Source organism: Gymnodraco acuticeps, unplaced genomic scaffold (genome assembly GCF_902827175.1).
Source record: "Gymnodraco acuticeps unplaced genomic scaffold, fGymAcu1.1, whole genome shotgun sequence".
Classification (NCBI taxonomy): Eukaryota; Metazoa; Chordata; class Actinopteri; order Perciformes; family Bathydraconidae; genus Gymnodraco; species Gymnodraco acuticeps.
The window spans coordinates 1,830,864-1,851,491 of record NW_022990335.1 but is presented as its reverse complement, the minus strand read 5'-3'; the positions used below and the strand labels follow the sequence as shown (position 1 = coordinate 1,851,491).

Sequence of the window (20,628 nt, the reverse complement as noted above, 5' to 3'; positions counted from 1 at the left end):
AGAGCTAAACAAGTATATTAATACTCGACTGAAGTAGTCCCCAACAAGTGCAATAATAAAGCAATAACTGATGGGCTCAGCATTCAATTATGAGAAACCTAGAAACCTAGAGGAATACCAGCCTTGCCCTTTAAACTACTAATCGCTATCATTAAGAAATAGCGATATGATTATAGTTCTTAAAAAAGCTAAAGATGTTACTACAATATATGCAAACACTTAGCAAAACATTAACTTGGATGCTAAGAATGCAACATAAAAAAGGGGATTATTTTACTCAAGTGTAATGCAAGATATTGCACATGTTTTGATTCAGTTTCAGTCTATTTACAGGAAAAGCTTTGTTAAAAAAACAGTGGGATCATTTAGTTCCTCACAATCAAAGAGCATTCAGGGGAAATGAGCAGGTACTTCCTGTATATTCTGAGCCAGGCATAATCATTTCATGGTTTTCCGTCAAGGTAGCAGATGATTGTGCTGTACAAAAACTGTTCAGGTAAACATTGTTAAACACTGCGCTCGTGTTTTATCCAGCTCATAAATCTCACAATTATCTGACAGTGCCTACTGTATACTGCAGAAACTGGTCCCAAATAAACAACCCTAAATCCTGCTCAAATAAACACAGCCACAACAGCCGTAAACACATCAGCAACTTGAGCTAATAATAACCCAAACTGAAGCTGCTGAAAATAATGATGTGTTGCCAATCCTAACAGACATATACTGTAAGAGATGCCAGGATGTTTGTTCACAGTGTGTCCCGTTATGAATGATTTACATTTCTGTTAGGGCTGCACGATATTGGAAAAAACTGACATTGCGATTCCCCCCCCCCCCTGCGATATATATATCGCGATATGAAAACATACAGGAATTGAAGAAAAGACAGGTTTTTTTTCCGCAAACCATCCTTTCTTGAACTTTAATGCTATACAATTGGTATTTTTGTAACTATATTTAACCGGATGAAGGATTTTAGTCACGGACGTCTGGATCTTAAGTTATCAGAGCAACAAGCTGAGCTAGCTCGGTTAGCAGCGCCGAACTGCCCTGGAGAAACACATGAAACTATTTTATTCAGTGTTTTTACCTTTAATCACCGGGTCCGTTTGCTTTGGAGATTTAATTGTGATTGGTAGTTTGCTGTGCATGCAGAGCCTGCAGGGTTTCCCACACATAGACTATACTTGGGCGGGCCGCCCAGGTATATTAACGGCCGCCCAAGTATATTTCGCGACCCATTTAGTTTTTTGTTTTTTTTTTATAGTTTTTTTTTGTATTCGTCCGTGACCACGACGCCATCTGCGATCGATTAACTTGTAGACAATGATCCCTCGCTCCCTTGCTCTGATCTCGCCTCCTTCTGGCCTGTTAAGTGGCCTGCCTCACACAGGGTGACTGGCTGTCCACATGATGTGGCCTGCCGACATGGCCACTGTCATACAGATCATAAATCAAAGCCCTTGATTGGTCTCTGTGTGTCATTCAAGCTCGGGATAACCTCAGCTCAGGTGAGGTAAAGGACTCTCTGAGTGTTTAGATAGTTAACTTAGTCTAAGTTCTCAGTGGGTCTCAAACGGTGTGGTCACCATTTATGTAAACACATATTTCCATTTGAGAGGGTAGTGATTGGTCTAATGGATAGTGAGGTGGGCTGAAGATCGGAAGGCTGTGAGTTCAAATCCCGCCAGGAACACCACCACTAGTGTGCCCTTGAGTAAGGCACTTAGCCCTTAGTTACTCTAGGGAGAATGTCCCTGTAATCGGTCATTATAAGTCGCTTTGGATAAAAGCGTCAGCTAAATGAAATGTAATGTGATTAGTAAAATATGCATGAATAAATAAATAAAAAGTTAACTAGGTGAAAAAAGGTAAGATACACTTTTAAAACTTGTTGAGAGAAAACTAGTCTTTGCTGCTGCCTCAAAGAGGAGCAAGGGGAGAGGATGGAGAGGGGGGAGAGGAGGGAGACAGGAGAGGCTGATTCAGGAGCACAGACACACTCACAACTATAAATGAACCAAAACTAAATTAATAAACAAGTTTCAGTGTTTTTTTCATATTGGAAATGGTATGTTGTTGGTTATGGCCTTGATTTTATGATTATTGAAATGTATACAGTTCTGTTAAATATAGGTGTTTCCATAGATCTAGTCTCTTTATTTTCCCCTCAAAATGCACCAGATTGATGCATTTAACTCCAAAATAAAAAATAAAATCTTACCGGGGGGGCATGCCCCTGGACCCCCCTAGAGGATTTGAGGTCGACCCCCACTAAAAATCACATGGATAGGTTCCTAAATACATTAATAAATACATTTATTTTTTAAAATAGTAACCCATTTCCATATGTTCATGTGTGGGTAGTAGATTTAAACTATAAGGCTATCATTATGGACCCTGCCTGTACCTGTACCTGTTCGCTCTGCCATCGCGTGAAGGGTCTGCTAACAAGCGACCAACAGAAAGGTTAATGTTGTTGCACGTCACCTCAACCCCCCCCGCTACCACCACCCCCCAAAGTATATTTCAGATCTGTGGGAAACACTGGCAGTTAATGGACCAGCACCAGAGGCATTCCCATACACACAGGTGTTGGAGCTGTTCTTCATGAAATCCCAGAAGGATGAAGTGCTCTGACAAACAGTGCCGTCTTTGCGCAAAATGATTATACCGGAATGAAAAGTCAATAAATAATGTTGTTAAAACTTTTTTTTTTTTTTTGCATTGTTGGACTTCCGTCATTATCCTGCATCATTTGCTATAAGGCATGTATGCTAATGCCAATGCTAATAACAAGTATTTTCTAATGAGGGAAATATAAAAGATGACTTGTATTCGGTACAAAAAAAACATTAAAGTGGAAGACGAGAAAGGCAGCTCAACACATCAACTCTTTATGTGTTTATTAAGTGTCTTTGTGATAAACTAAGGCGATTGTTCCAGGAAAAATATGTTGGCTACTGCACAAAGCTGGCAGGAAGATAGACTCATAGATCAGCCAAAGGTTGCACCACACGCAGCTACACTTGCATCATGGAAGCTTTGTTGGATCCACAAGGTTAAAGACCTCAGCTGCCTACATCTTACAGCAGGGTCTTGTCATATTGCATCCAGAGTTTTGATGGATGGTGTTTACTCCGTGTGCTGAAAATAACAACTCTGGATTCATGATGAGAAACAATGCACCCTGATGTATTTATTTGTGGAGAGCAGCTGCCCCTTATTTACTTCTAGCGGTACTGGTAGTACTCAACGAAGCAACAACCGCACTGCATAGTCCGAAAAACATCTGAAATTGCTTAGAGATGAACATGCAGGTACACAGCACATGGTTTATTAATATTAATATGCAACTGACGTTCACCTCAAGGTTTAGAGCTGTCAGAACTGTGTTGAGGTGAAAACCGTCAATGAGGATAACTGGGGTTTATCTTAGCTGTGGGTAAAAAAAAAAGAAATAGGGATTCCTTTTTCAAAAAGGTTCAACAAGATGTTTGACCAGTTCTGATGCTCTTTGATCTCAATCATCAATTTGGTTTGATTAATTCTCTGATCTAGATCAAATGCACTTCGCCTTCAAGGTTCTTATTTTCGTAGCTTTTGTTTTGGTGCTGAAGCACATGTCAACTTTTGCACCATCTTGCGTGCAGAAAGAAAGGTAAGGATCTAAATGAGGAGAAGTTTAGCAGAGCCTCTCCACCAGGGACTAAAAGGTTTAAACTCTTAATCTGGTTTACACTGTGGGCATCTCCTGCTGAGGCAGCTGACTCACCCTTGGGAGTCCATCAACGATTATGCAGAAAGCCTCCTAAATCAGACAAATCAAATAATTAAAGCTTTTGGGAAATCCTCTAGTTTATTTAATTAATTAATCCCAAATCTATGTTGAGGACGCAGCGGTTAGGATGGAAAAGCACAGAGCAACCTCCATTTGTTAAGTTGTCTAAGGTACCTTTGCCAATTTTATAATACAGTATTATCCCGGGGGTTAAGATGAAGAAACCTGAAAAACTGCATGTAGAATCTGTTTTTCATTAAAGTGGACAACACTGAAACCGTGATATACATATAAAACCAGGGAGAGCAGTCAATGGACATTTGGCTTTTTTTTCAGCTCAGCTCAGGTTTCCACTTCCCACAGTGTTTTACTCACTGCCATTCAGTGACAGGCCAAGGCTTCCCCTGATAATAAAGATACTTAGATGGACAATAGGTTGTACACAGGAAATGCCTCACCATTAAAAATGAAAACTGATGGCTTGCAGGAAAAAATAAGCAAAACGTCACAGAGCTACTTTCTCCATCAATCAAATACCGGACGAAAGACGGAAGAAAACCAGAGGTCTTAATGCCATGAGATCATTCATAATGATGATGATGTGATCATGACAAAACTGTGAATGTGTCTTTCCAACAAAATACTCACTCAGACGATGTATTGGGAAACTATTAGGTCTGAGAAATATGCAAAATGACTTTCAAGACAAAGGACTGAAGCTTATATTCTTGTTCCCGTTACAAATATTGATTTTTGAATAACTAAAACCTCGTATTGCTGTGTAGAGGAGGATGAAGACCAAATATAGCTAAATGATTCCTCTCAGATGGAAAACGGTAATTGCACAGGGGGAAAGCCAAGTTTGCAATTTGCTGTATGACAAAGCACCCATGAAAACAACAGTCAATTACACTGGTAAAAAACAAATGCGTTACCATCGCCAAAATGAGAACCAGCGATTATGCTGTGTGTTAAATAAATAAATAGAGCAAAAATAATAAACTACCCATGAATGCTCCTGTAAACCTTGTTTGTTCTTTGCATGGATAGTTGACTTTCATAAACACCCAAACACTTTAGTTTTTAAAACATTCGCAAAAAAGGTACACTACACGTATATGAAAGCCGATGATGTTGTCCTTCCTCCAGCCCAGTGCATATTCCAAAAAGTGATATGTTAGACAGCTTTTATTCTTCCCCATTAGTACATCTTTTAGATTTACTAAACCATCTTTTGGTAATTTCAAGTGGTTGCCGCAAAATAAAAGCTCATGAGGAGTCAAACATGCCAGCGTGCGTACTGCCAATTCATCTGTTCATGTTGACAACCTATCTTTGATTTATCCACATGATATAAAGTCAAACGTCTCCAACGGTAGAGTTAGAGATACACCATGATATCCTACATACATTTGAACATTTACATTACACAATATCTTTCGGGGTTTTACATGTGTCATGCTACTCCATATCGATACTAATCCAACAAAGAATATATTTTACATACTTATGCATGCTGCTGCGACACTGCAGGAAATAAGTCATTCATTTTACTATATCTAATGAATTAACGAATGAATGGGCACTGCGACGGCTGCAGGAAGGAATTAATGAAATCCTTATTCACCTAATAAGGGCCAGCCATCTGGGTGCTCGCTAGGAAACTATGCTGGATTGTTCCAAGCTAAAAATCAATAGCCTCTGAATGAGCCGCCTGTGGTATATGCTAGCTCCTGAGGAGACTTAGAATACGAGCTGTGGGACGTGCGGTTTAAGAGGTGAAATAATCATAACGCCAATCATGGTCTATTGTCTCCCAACAGCAGGACTGAGACTCAAGGGACCGAACAAGCACACATGGCAGGTACCCCGGGGCCCTGCCTGCTTTACTCCAGCTGTCAAGAGGCACAGTCATCAGCGCCATCAATCAAGTGGAGTGATGGGCGCATTGCATTAGCAAATGGAGGAGTGCTAAATTAGAAGTGGGGGCTTGGAAGAACAAGTCATTTCCGCAAGTGTTTAGTGCTGATAATGTATTTTTCTTTACAGAAGTAATGAAAATCTTCCATTGGGGGTAGGATAATTTCACCTCTTCCCACACATAAATCGCCCTGTTTCATTCTCCTCATGTCTTTCTCTGAGATAAATGGCGCTCGTTTCTGGAGAATATAGCATTTAGCCTAAGCGTGAGGCTAAAAGACTTGCGATAGTCTACATTATTTCGGTAGAAAAATACAGTTTGATTGACAGTTTGTTTGAGGAGCAGTGAGCCTTGTATGTCTGAAGGTGAGGGTCTTCATTGTGAACCTCGGCAGTCACTCAAACCAATGCAAACAAGGCCTGTGAGTCAGCAGTGTGCAATGGATGGGTTTCGCTTAAATAGCTTCCTAATTAAAACAGCCACAGAGACTTCTACCATGTGGTGGCGAGAAAAAGTGTCTACTGGACAGGCCGGACACTTTTTGAAGAGCAGCTTGGGGGATCCGGTGTGGTTTTGAGCCTTCTTAACATCTCATCAGGTAAATGATGTAAGACCCTAAAGCAGCCGGAGTTCACAGTCAGGACAACACATGCTCACCGCAGACTGAAAGAGATCAGCCTATGGGGCTTCACAGTCACACTTAAACAATCAAGAATCAGGCCTTCTGTCTAATACCGTAATGCTCCATCAGTCATTCTTAGTTGCCCGATTTGCTTTTTTTACATTTGCACACCCTCAATCTCTCTCTCAGATTATACATTTATTTTTTGGGGAAAAACCTTTGAGGAGTGTCATTATTCTGTCAAAGTAGCTGACAGCGCTTCTCTCCAGATCCTCAAACCTCAGGGGCTGGTAAAGGAAAAACTATTGCGCACATTTTCTCCCCAACCAAATTTCCTCCTCAGATTATAAATAAACTCAGGCCAATTGTGTGTATCCATCTCCTGCCGATGAGGAAGAGCTCACTTGGCCAAATACCCGGAGGGGAAAGTCGCACATGCGAGAGGTCAAAGATGAGGAGAAACACAACGGCCACAGATACTAAGGGTCAGTGCTCTGCCAAAATAAACCACTGAAATCAGCCCTGTAAACCATCATGATTCCATCAATCTGTCACCAGTGTGGTTTTATTCAGGATGACAGAGAGAGAGGGAGAGGGTGCAGGGAGAAAGAGAGCGGACAGGAGAATTGGCTCTGTCCGTGAAATACAATACAACACAAGCTGTTCTCCATCTGGAGGGATGTCAGACTCGTCTCCCTCACCAAGCCATGACAAGCTATATTAGAACTAGTCAATTTACACCACATTTGATTGGATTTTGTAATGGCAAATATAATATATCCAAACACAAAAAATGTATGGACCTTACATAACGTGATTGATTCGAAAATGAATTATTCATTTAAACCACTCTATGGATGCATCTGGTGAGGAAAAGCAAACGTATAAATAGAAACAGTAGCGTAAAGCCTACACAGACAGAAGAAACGTATATACCTAAATGGTTTCATTCCTTCATAACCCACACAGCCATTTAGTGCAAAGCCCCCTAAGGCTGAGATTACAGCTCTGGGTCTGATTCAACTCTTGCCCTCTCTCAGTGTAGCTGTTGGATGAAAGACTTGGCAGGGGTCACATCCAAGTGTGGTGGGTATTGTGTTTTTTTTCTCAATCTTACTTAAATCGAACTATACGAGGACCTGGGCCAGACGGCTCGTCTGGTTGTAAATAACCTGTGGTGTCCCAGAGGGTGGCATACTGCAGGCTGTTGTGCTTTGCACACATTTCGCAGAGCACTAAAACCACGCACTGGGTTCCCAAGGCTCAACAGTATCAATTAGAGGCAGCTTGTGAAAAGATGTGCTTCCTCCATTGCTGTGGTCTGGTCCGAGGTAGGAAGTGAGGGAAGGGAGAGGGAGGAAGGGAATACGACTTCTGGGACCACAATAATTCAGTCTCCCTGTTTTAGGTTTGCTCTGTCAGCTTGTTCACAAGTCTACAATAAAGAGAGTGTAATACAACACACACTTAACCAATCCCTCCATGTTCCCTTTCTATCGTCACAATTTTCTAAAGTTCACAATAATGTTCAGACTCCATATGCCTCAACTCAGAGATTTCAGTGAGAACATAGCAACAAAATAAAGGCAAACACATGAGGCACATGTTTTCTTGCCTCCCAGTGTTACAAGCCTGAGGGGAGCGACAGGTTACCCATAGTGGCTAAACTGGCCAGACCACAGGACCTTCTGTGCTGCATTTGACTCACTTACCACACTTAGGAAACACCAGATACTGTAATCATACTTAAGAACCACTTTAACCGCAATAATAACATTAGTCAGAGACAATCCAACACTTGTGTCCTTAACGGAGTGAACCTGAACCTCACTAATAATATTGTCCACTTCAAAGAAAGTTTATCATGATGGCCCGCGTACAGCTCTCTTGGTCTGGATTGTTTTTTTTCCACTAAGATTAATTTGCCAGGTTGGCACAGGAGTTTCAAGATTAAGACCATTTGTTTATGGCTTGGCTGCAACTGCTAACAAAAATGATGTCCCAACTCCCAATAACTTCTCCAAATGTTGATTGTAACTGCCTAGAACGACACATGGAAGAGTTGTGACGCCACTATCATGAGGAGGACACCACAAATTACTGTTCAATATCAATAAGTGTCATATGTGACGCTACGCTTATAGGTTTGGTTTGTTTTTGAAACAGAAACCACTAGGTTAGGTTAAGAGAAATATCATGGTTTTGGTTATGTCCTTCAAGTTTCTTGTCAAGGTTTCAACAATAAATATATGGTTAAGGAACAGTACCAAAAAGTGTCAAAAGTCCTCAGTGCAAAATCCTACATAGGAGGTGAATGGGTGCTGCTGTTGCACTGATTTAAACCAAGCTAGTACTGTGAAAAACGAAATGTAAATGACAGAGAAACTGTCATTTAATCAAATTTGTGCTTCAAAATAACCATTGTTGATTTCTCTTTTTCCTGACTAAATAATATAATTAAAATAGTTACTCCAATTATAAATGATTTAAGAATGGCAACCCCTCTGCCAGCTTTGACAACTAAAAGCTGATGGCTGTTTTCCAGCCTGGCAACCAGCTCTTAAACACGTCGTTCCCCATTTCCTAAAGTGCATTGCTGTTGCATCATCTCTCCAAGCCAAACACACATGCCACCCAGAACTGACCCGTTGAGCTGGCATATTCATAAACTGTGAATCCTCTGCCCTCCTTCCTGTGTATCGACACTAGACAACCCTAACCACAGCACGTACGACCCCAATACGTTTTCCCAATTGGTTCTGACAGGTCTGATCTGCAAAGCAGCAGCCGTTTTCTGCTCTGTCCAAACAGAGAACACTGAGGTCCTGCTTCTTTGTCCTTGATAAACAACAGACGAGCACAACCAGGGATTAATTCCCTTTTATTTAGGTACAACTGGCCTCCTTCATTGGGTCCAGGAAGAACAGAGGGACCACACAGCCCCTTCTTCTCACAATGGACAAAGGCATTGCCCCCGAACTGGCCAGCTCTTGTCATAACCTTTATCGTAACGAGCCAGTGGTCCTTGTCAGAGAATAAGGCCACCGAGATGGAGAGGCCTTCTCCTCTTCCTCACTGAAAAGGGCATACTATAGCATCCCCGTTGGATATGGGGGACAGGGGAGTTTTTGTTTCTAATGGCTTGGGGTTCTCTGCTTACATGTCGTGCCCCCTCTCCTCCACAGTCCTGTTAATCTCATTAATATGAAGAGGGCCAAGAGCCTGAGAGTGGCCACGGCTTAAGAGCCATCAGCCAGCATTAGCCCTTCGAAATCCAAACCCTTGTCTAGACCCATTAACAACTTAGCCTGGCAGAGTCAAATGATTTGAGACCCGCGTTCAATGATAGGAGCATAACTTATAGCCGACACTTACCCATTACCACACACATTCAAACCATTGTTTTCAGGGATGCACTGACCTGACACACCAGGTGCATTACGGTATTTGATTATAAATCCCACTAATCTCATTCTGTTGGTCAAGCAGCACATTTGATCCATCCTTTTCACATAGTTTATTCCTTGGCAGCTTTGATGCCTTTCTCACATTATTGAGTAGCTGTGTTTTACGTCTGCCATGAAACCTTGACCATGTGAGGGATTTTCTTATTGGATGATTCAGTCCGGTATTAAACATTATTCCCATTTAAGGCGATTATTATCGTGTCTGTCCGTCTGTGTGCAGCATAGTGCATGTGTGTGTTGCTATAACCACATGATGTATTAGGAGAGATAATCCGTTGGGTTTAATTAAATAGACAGGCAAGGAGCCCTGAGGATACCCACAAAGGACTAAGGTTGATGTCTTGTGGGGTGAAGCAAAGACAATCTCTAATGCTTCAATCCACCACCAGGCAGTTTATCCAACATCTACATATTGCTGCATTTCTCATCTTACTGCATGCCAGTCAGGTGATTATAAAGCATTAGGGCCTGATTAATTCAGCTTTTAAGAAGCTTGCCTTGGCAGTGCTAGAGCACAGCGAGGGCTTTCAAGAAAAAATGGTGACTGCTGATGAGCAGCTTTCAATCTCACATTGGGAATAGTGACCTGGCGCAGAAGCCTATCACACATGACAATCAGCTAAAGTAGGCAATCACCAGAGTGATTCGGCTCCCCTACCACACATATTTAGTTTCATCAGTTTGCTCCAGTAATCAAAGGTAGTTCTGACATCAACTCAGCATCAGACCATCACAGGTATTTAAGACTCAGGTATATGTATCGAGTTTCTCAAGAGTCTAGACGTCACCTGGAGCTAGAGGTTTTGGGTGTCCAGTGGTGTCAAATGAGCATGTTCTTTGTGTAAAGTGTCATTTAGGATTACTGTGACTAGGTGAAAACCTAGACTGCAGCTTAGTAGTGCTACCACACTCCGCACTCGAACCTGCTACTGTTCACAAACTAATCAGATTGGAGCACAGTGATGTTGTACGTGTGTGTTGTTGAAGCATAGAATGCTTTTTTTCCTTCTGAAATACACAAACATCCTTGATAAGGATAAGGATAACTCTGTAAAAGCTGTACTTGTTAAACATGTTGGAATGTCATTAGTGTTGCAGGTATTTGACCATAAACCAAAGTTTGTATTTACATAATGATGGCACTAGATGGAAAGCCAAATAAATGATTATTTATCCTCTGGGGACCATGAATATCAGTAAAAAGTTTAGCGGTAGCCGATCTGAGAACTGGTGAAATATTTGGGACCAAGTGATGGACTCACCAACTGATATTGCTACAGACTCATGCGGGTATCATGCAAGATAAACTTGCTACAATAAAAGTGTCTACATTGTTTATCAATATGCATGTTTTTCTTATCATGTAGCCATGATAATAAAGATTAAATTAACGGTGTCTGGAATCTCTGGACAGTATTATGCCTTGCACATGCTCTGTGTTCCACTACTCTAAGATCAAAATAATGCTTCCTTCTTCTTGAAATTGATTATTTTAACATATCTCTGGCATTTCTCTACTGCTCATTTTGATATGCTGACATCTTGGTATGATACTGGAATCACAAACAAAAGGCATAAGCCTTTAAAATGGACGAGCAGCAAGATGGATGCAGGAAGGAGAAAGTTCACCTAAGCCTGGCAGGGTCACACAAGCCAATACACAGATAACACAGTGGCAGCTGCCTTCCCACTCTGGGCCACACAGCAGTCTGTGGAGCTAATTTAAGTGTTTTGACAGTGACCCAGAATGGAAAGTAAGGTAAACGGAAATCCACAGTGAGGCAACAGGATTGAAGTGTTATGCCGCAATGTGTGCGCTTCCACATGTTTTACATGGTTGGAAGTACACCAATACAACACTTTCTCAAATGTAATCTCAGTTGGACATTTTCCAAATATGCAGGTATGTCAGTTTTCTTCCATTCTGCCCTCAACACAGGGAATGCAGTACAAAGGCCAGCATTTTTTTAATACACTTGAGGTGAAATTCAATAACCAAGATGCAGCAGCCTTATTCTGGGCCTGATGACAGTGAGGGGAAAAGAGAGCATCATATCTAGTCAGCTGTTTCTTATTGACCTAAATATGAACTCACTCTCAAGTTATTCTGTAGGGTTTGGTGGGTAAGGGATGCAACTCGCAAACATAACAGAACCCCTCATTAATGGTATTTCTAGAAACAAATACATTTCTGCCAGGCAAAATTATCCTGCAATTGTGGCAAGAGTGAAATCAACAATTTCTACCCTTATTGGCTATCTTTTGGAAAATAAGAGCTGGGGAAAATGAAGATCCAATCGATCTGTGGTTAGACACACAGCTTGTGTTTCCAAGCTGGTACAGCTCCAGTAAAAGTGGTCACAATAGCAACAAATTCCAATAACAGATTCATCCGTTTCTGTGAAACAACTAGACTGGAGATTAGTTATTTTGTCTGTGATACCATGAGAGAAAAACAAGAAAGGAATGAAAGGGAATTAAAAAACAAAAAATGGAATTAAAAAACACTTTTTCTTTTTTTTCTTTTAAATTGTACACGTTTGTTGACAAAACCTACTGAGTCTGGAATGTAAGCAAACTCAATTTGGTGTACAGTAAATGTGTATAAACTGTAAACATTGATAATAAATCACAAGTCTTTCTCAGATGTGAGAAAATCTATCAGAAAAGGTGTCGGGCCAAGAAGATTAGGCTGGATGCCTCCTAGGGATGGGTACCGAGCCCTGGTATTAAACGGGCCCCGGGGCTGAATTATTAAAGACCGTGGTAGCGTTAAGCTCCGACGTTATCGGTCTTTTTATCGGTACTGGAGACATCTAAAACACATATCATATGTATTATTGTTATTGCTACACAAACATTATATTGCAGGTTTAGTGTCGCCAACTCCGTTTCTAATACGCAAAAACACTGCAAAATGCGTTGTTTAGTTAGTTTCCCTTATTTTTTTCTCCAAAAGAACCGATAAGAGTACCGTTAAAAGACCGGACCGATAAGCGGTATCGATAAAAGTAGTAGTACCGTTAAAACCTTAACGATACCCATCCCTAATGCCTCCCACATATCTCTCCTGCCAACCCTGGTGATTTAATGGGAGGAAACACAAAAACATTAAAGCATTCTCTATAAACAGCAAATCCATTACACATTATTAAAAAACTACCACACTGGTAATCAGTAATTTTCTAAATGTCTTTGTATTTCTATATCATAATATCTAAACCTCAGGGGTGTAACGGTATACGTATTTGTACCGAAAATATTCGGTATGGGCCCTTCGGGTTGGTACCGAAGTGTACCGAAAATATTCGGTATGGGCCCTTCGGGTTGGTACCGAAGTGTACCGAAGTGTACCGAACGAATATAACGTTAAACGTAAAAAATTGAGAACGTGAAAAACTTTGTGGAAGTAATCTCAGGTGCTGTGTCGCAGCGTTCAGTGTAATTTGCTCACATTGGGTTCAACGCGTCATAGAGGGACCAAGTCATTTCATTGGACGAGAGGCATACTATGAGAGCTGGTCACAGGGATGCGTTCCTATTTAGTCAGTAGTTTGGGGAACTATCGAAATGGCGAACGCAGATAAAGTTGAGCTCGAAAATCCTCCAGCATCATTGAAGTCTCCGGTTTGGGAACATTTTGGTTTCGCAGTTACGTACAAGGATGACGGACAAAGACAGGTGGACCGAACCAAAGCTGTTTGTCGGCATTGTTCAACTAACATTGGTTACGCAGCTGGCAATACTTCAAACTTGCACACTCTTGAAAAGGCATCACCCGAACGTGAATATCACCCGTACCAAAAGAAGAATGACTGAAGTGCAAACCCAACTAACTCCCACTAGCATTTAAGCCTCCACCACTCGCAAAAAGTTGAGTGCCATGTTAGCAAAGCGCTACCTGGCTGTATCGGCTACCTCTGTCCCTAGCGAGAGGGTGTTCTCCACAGCAGGAGACATTGTTAGTGCCAGCAGATCTGCCCTTTCGGAAAGCAATGTGGACAAGTTCATTTTTCTTTAAAAAAAGATTAAAATACAATGACAAGCAAGTCCTAATGTCAAACTAGTACAGTAGCCTACCAGTGCATGACATTAAGGATTTTGGGAGATGGCCCTGTGGGCCATCTAAGCTAATTTACAGATGGCCCTGAGCCCAATAGAGATTGCCCTGAAAAATGCGCAAGGACGAAATGATGCACGAAGGGTTTGGGGGGCCTCCCCCTAGAACATTTAGATGTTTGCAGGTCTTAGATGCTGTCTGGTGCATTCTCTAGACTGAATTATAAGATGAACCACTACAATATTATAATGTACAATTTCAATTTTATTCTTCATTTCACTTGTTTGTTTGTTCTTGTTTGTGTTTGCTCGCTTGCATGCCCTGCATAGCTATAATAAATACTTAAGTTGTTGTCGACAGTAAAACTAAAACATATCTATAACTAGTTTAGGTAGTTTGAGAAGTCATTAAAATAGCTACGTGTGATATTCTAACCTGAAGTGTGTGTTTTGTCCGCTCACCGCTGCATGTGATCATGCAGAGCTGCGTGTCGACTCGTCAGCAGCAGCTGATCTCTCTCTCCCGTCAGATTAGACTTCACTCGCGTTTATGTCCATATCGATCAGATCCAGCTAGTTCTAGCTAATGATATGACTACCTGCTTATTAAAAGACACCTCAACAATAAGTGTTGCTATGCAACCGGGTGAGGCCACAAAGTATAGCGCAGCATTATGCATTTGTTTACATGCCCACCGGAACCCCGAGGCATTACCAACAGATCAACGCACAATCAACCCATACAGGACATCTCTTTCTCCACATTAAGTGTTAGACATTAGAATTGACTATTCTTGTCTGTCACATAAGTGGCGCAACTGAAGCGGTATTGCGCTAAAGGGAAATTATTTTGACCGAAGAGATTTAGATTTGCAGGCTAACGGGAACTCTGACGTCGCCATTTTGTGTGCTTCGCGGATGCGCTCGGCTCCTCTCGACTGCTGCTCGGGTCTGCTCGGTCAGCTTCCGGATGAGGAGGCATTCGTTCGACCAACTTACAGTAGATAACATTACAAACATTTTTAACAGGGGCCATAATAGTGTAAATAACGTTTGTTTTGGCAGTTATAACTGAATGTAATGTTTTCTACTTTTTTTACATCTGGGAAGGCATTTGCCTTCATCAGATAGAAAGTGTCTTGACCAACAACTTAAGTATTTCTTATAGCTATGCAGGGCATGCAAGCGAGCATTCAAACACAAACAAGAACAAACAAGTGAAATTAAGAATACAATTGAACAATATAATATTGTGGTGTTCATCTTATAATTCAGTCTAGAGAATGCACCACACAGCATCTAAGACCTGCACAAATCTAAATGTTCTAGGGGGAGGCCCCCCAAACCCTTCGTGCGTCATTTCGTCCACGCGCATTTTTCAGGGAAATCTCTATTGGGCTCAGGGCCATCTGTAAATTAGCTTAGATGGCCCACAGGGCCATCTCCCAAAATCCTTAATGTCATGCACTGCTTAATGTTTATTTTATTATATTTTGTATTTATTTGAGTGAATACATTATTCACAGTTTAATAATTATTAAAAACCCCCAAAAAATATTTTATGTTTTGTGATCATTTTTTCTGCTGTACCGAAAACCGAGGTACGTACCGAACCGAAATGTTTGAACCGTTACACCCCAACTAAACCGGCAATAAGACATTTTAAAAGTCACTTGGGTACAGCCAAAAATGTTTGTTCACAAGCTATCCGTGTCTGTTAGCTATAGTGTGCAATGGGTTTTTAGAGCTTTTACGCTACAACAACATCATGTTTTAGACGGAAAAATTCTACGTTTGTGGTTAAAGTGAATCAAAACAATCTTTTTTGGACTTAAAAGCGAATCAATTAACTGAAAGATGCTATAAATCAGAATTATGTTATAGCCACTTAAAAACTGACTCTGTTACGCACTGTCTAGTCAATGGGCACTTTGATGTATCCATCCTAGCAACTCCAAGCAACACACAACATTGCAACACAAACCTTGCCCTTCAAACTGCAGAAGGGAGAAAAACCCTAAACTGCTCACCAAACGGGACCATCTGGAGGCAGTTGTTGGTTGATGGGAGCCGGAGGACTGAAAGGCTTTGGGGGTTGTTGAAGGGAAGGCAGACAGAGAAAGAGAGAAAGTGGTGCAGCTACATCTACCAAACCATGTCGTGAGTCTCGCTCTGCAGGCGGGACAGTAATTACAGGGAGCAGACAGAGAGAGCCTGACTGGGGAGGAAAGAGAGATACTCAAAGCGCTGGGTTGCCGCCCTTGGGCCTTCAACATAACCGCTAACAGCCCATCCTACAGTACAGGATTCCGGGTCAGTGCTCTGACACACTGTGCCAAGGTAGAGGCAGCCATGGGTACGGACAGCGCCAAAGTCAATGTCAGGCCCAGATAGGCCCACACAGGCTGGCTTCCACTTCAAGGGCCACAACCAAGGCTCTATGAAGACTGCGGAAAAACACCACATGGTCATAATACTTGAAGTGAAGCACAGTCTGCTTCTATATGTCTGTGCATACAATACATTATAAAACATTTTTCGATAAATGAAGGAAAGAATGTACAAAAAACAACAACAAATATTCACAGCTGTTGGTTTTTCTTTCTTGGTATGATCATTAAAAACATGAGTCACCGCCCATAGCACTTTGTGGCTTTTTTGCCGTCATCGACTAGAAGATCGCATCAAACTGCATTAGCATGAAGCTTTCTTTTTGGCACTCAATCCTGACTTCTCTAATGAAGCTTTCAGGGGCGTACGGCAGAGCAACGAAGCGCCTTGACCAACTGTCTGAGCGCTATAAATCATCATCCTCTCCATACCCAGGAAGGCAGTGTCCTTCAGCGTGACCTGCTTCAGCGTAACACCAGAGAAATGAGCTGGGTGCAGTTCATCACATCCGTCAAGCTCCTGACTGGGACGGGTAATCCATGAACGAATTGCGTTTGACTGAAACATACCTTGAAAAGAGCACAGTGATTTCATGCCTTTTTGACTCAGATTGCTCACCTTGATTAACCTGCTGTGGCAGAGAAGCTCTTTTCATTCAAAAAAATAAATGTTACCATCTGCAATCAAGTTAAAAACACACTAATGCCTTCACCAGTTTTTGCTTTTAGGTGTCTAGCCTGTAGGCTTAGGGCAATTTTCACAATATTGCACCAGTATTTCTCCTCTGACATGTATCCCTCCCATTCCTTCACTCAGCCCTAACTGTAGATTATAGCAGCAGAGATATGGCCTTACATGACATATGATTCCCATTTTCCAGTGCAGGTGTCAAAGCTGTGTATGTGCTAATGATGAGTGTGTCCAGGGGAGGGAGAGGAAAAGCTCCCCGGGGACAGGCCACTCTTTCAGACTGTCGTTTTTAACAAGGGAGGGGCTGTGACTGACTGACTGACTGCAGGGGCCAAAAAATGCATGTACGGGATTTTTTTTTGTGTAAAGCCTGGAGGATAACATTTCCTACACATGTACCTTTTTTCCTTTAACTGTGACCTAATGACCGCCTTGGTTGCTATGTTTGGAATGCGTAAAGCTTGCTCAAATTAATGTGTAACTACTGATAAGAAGTGACCGAGAAGACAAGGTGCCCATAAATAGATTTATTTTATTTTTCTCAAACACTTTCAATACTCATGACAGGAATACATATAGGAAAAGCATCATTACGTATTCTACTGCCATACCAGCCAATCGATCGCAAATCTTCAGGTGTCTCTTATGCCAGCTCTCTAGCTCCTAGCCTTTTCACACGCACCCGTACACACAGAACACTTTGATTAATCACTTCATTGGTTTCACAGCCAGAAGCAAAAAGGGAGAAATGTATGTTGCACTGTGGCAAAATATCCATATTTAATTCTTCTGCTACTATTTATCATAAACCTTCGATAGAAAGCCGGAGTTTACTTTTAGAAATGCATGCAAAACAACACATCAATCTTTTTTTTAGCATTTATTAAGCATTCTGTTATGTTGAATTTGGAAAACCTTTATCTAAATGATCCATAAATTACTTTTACACTTGCAGTTGAATATAAATCCTGCCGACAAGCTACACACATTAGGTATTTTCCATCATGACAGCCTCTTTACCATCACCGTGTCAGCTATTTCTTCCACACAAGCACAGCATCAGCAAGTTAGATCAGTCTGTTTTTCCCTCACCAAAATTAAATACATATATATGTATCTCTGTCGCACCCTCCCTTCCTCTATCTCCCTCACTCCCTCTCAGTGGAGCCCAAAGGGGACAGGAGACGGCTGCTAATTGCAAGCCTTGAACCAAACACATGGTGTTAAAAGCAGATAAGGCTGGATCGCCTGCAATGAAAAACATGTCAGAGACAGAATAGAGAGAATCTGCCTGGCTTGCAGAACTATGAATTCATGTGCAATAACTTGGAGCAAAACTCACGTGGTAATAAATTACATTCTGTTAACATCTCTTCATAGAATAATCAGGGTTAGTCTTTCTGTCTTGCATTTAAAATCTCTCTTCAGCAGCCACACACAGCACCAGCTGAGGTAGCACTGCCACTCCCTGACAGCTTTATGGACACAGAACACCATCTTTCTTACACAAGAGTGGCCCAAATCACCTGAACATAACAAAACAGCCACTCTACAAGGAAAGTATCAGCCTTTCAGTACCAAAAAAGGCCTTTGGGATGTGTTAGGCAGGAAGAGTTCTTAAATAAAGAGCGGCTTGTAGAGAAAGTACAGCAGCAGTGGATTTGGAGGGTGTTAATGTTGTGTTTGTTCACTAAGCTGGAACCTCTGGGTGTGTTTCAAAAGCAGCACCTGTTATGCAAACACACACACTGCAGGGGCAAAGCACATAGAGGAGGACTATGAACTATGCTATTCTGTTCAAACAGATTCATATTCTTAATATCTACAAATATAATAATAATAACAATAATAATAATATGAACTGATTAATCAAACGTGTTAATTAATTGATTAGTTGTCAACTATAAAATGATTATATAATCCCTTATATATAAAAGCATTTTTATAATCTGAATTGAGTCATTTTTAAGAAGAAAAAAGTCAACATTTTCTGAATTGGACTTCTTAAAATATGAATATTTACAAGTTTCTCTGCTCCTTTATTTTTTAATAATGAGTTGCGAGCATTCGAGACATTTGAGGTTGTCAGCTTTAGTCTTGGTAACAATAATCAAATATTTTCTGACAAAAACAGACAATTATCTTGAGTTGCAGCCCTAGTGAAATCCATGAAACGATAGCCAGATGCAACGCAGTGATAGCAGGGAAGGGATGATGTCTCTGACCTACATCAAGGCATGGATGGTGCATAAATGCGCCTGAGGCACTGACAACCATTCAGCCATCAAATATCAAATGGCCAGCTACAGTATGAGTAATGCATCACCCGGATGAACCCAGGCACCGAGCTCGCCTTCTCAAACTGATGCTTTCCAGTGGAGGGTGACAAACCAGAGCCTGTTTTTAAGTAAATTCATAATAAAATATATTGCTCAAAGTTTCAGCAGTGTGCTCATTGGGTAGGGACTTCTGCTGTGGGCTGAGAAGGCATGTTTCTCCTCCAGAGATCAATTATTTCCTCAGCACAACTCAAAACTTATAGAGCAAGTCCAGACTCTGGAGACTGAGGCGTCCAAGCACAATGCCTGCTTGCTGATGTTCATCCTATGGAAAACTATAGTGATACTAGAAAGATTTGACGGAAAGAATGCTGCAGAAATATGATATGAATGCCATTGGAAGTGTGAAATACTGTATAGTTACTCTCTGTCTTTAGACATGAAACAGAGATTTATAACAGTAAAGATAAGTAAGGATACCAAGTGTGGCATTTCAAACTTTATAAAGATCTATAAAGCACCAAGCTCCATTGATAAATTCGGATTTTTTGAAGGCTTACTGCTAATGAAAAAGCTGACAGGAGTTAACTTCCAGTGTTGCTAATGCATTGAAATGCTGCTAATTCAGAGTTGTGGCAACATAATGAATGGAGCCCATCATTTGTCATGTGCCAGAATGAATAAACTACAGGTGAGGGCAGGAAGTGGACACAGTGACGTTTGTAACATGGGGCTTGGTGTCATTCATTCACTAAAGTACCTGTCATCGTAGCAGAAATCGGCGCCCAGAGTGTTGACATACAGGACCAGAGCCACGGCGCTGCACAGCAATTCTGCAAACATTTCTCTGTCTCGCTCACACGCGTGGAAATAAAAAAAAATGATAGAAAAACAGGAAAAAAATAAACAAAGCTGCAAAGCGAGGCAGAGGGAAGCGGCGAGCTTTAGTCCCTCAGTCCCCGTCTTTGTCAGGATATCTCTGCGAAAACAAGTCCGTGTGTCCCCCCATCATCCTTGGTGAAGTGCACAAAGTGGGTAATCCATAGGTCGCTGTCTTCCTAACCCATGTTGGGTGTGAGCTGCAGAGCTTTTTATCCCGCCGTCTGGGAGTTGGGCAGGAAATAAAACACGAGCCGCGTTGAAGTGAATGTGTGACAGCGAACCGCACGCCTTCAGACACAGAGGAGGGTCCGTGCTCTGATGCTCAGCGGCCGCTGCTGGGGGAGCGTCGGGAGGAGACCGCGCCAAGTCAGCCATAATGACGTCTACAGCTTCCGGTTGTACTTTAAAAAATAAAGCGTTCTGCTAAAGTCCGTTTTATTGACAGGATAGTGGTACAAAAGCTGATAAAAGAGTAAGAAAATAACAAGATGATTACACTATTCGAAACATTTTTAAAACACTATTCTATCCTT

General features: G+C 41.4%; 1 protein-coding gene across 1 annotated transcript in view; it reads right to left on the bottom strand.

The window, feature by feature from the left end:
- tmtc2b (transmembrane O-mannosyltransferase targeting cadherins 2b) overlaps nt 1-20,391 on the bottom strand; it is a 116,107-nt gene extending 95,716 nt beyond the window's left edge. The window contains exon 1 of the mRNA XM_034223290.1: nt 19,974-20,391. Coding sequence (XP_034079181.1) covers nt 19,974-20,056 — 83 coding nt within the window. The 5' untranslated portion in view covers nt 20,057-20,391. The remainder of the gene's footprint in view (nt 1-19,973) is intronic.
- Nucleotides 20,392-20,628: the final 237 nt, after the last annotated feature.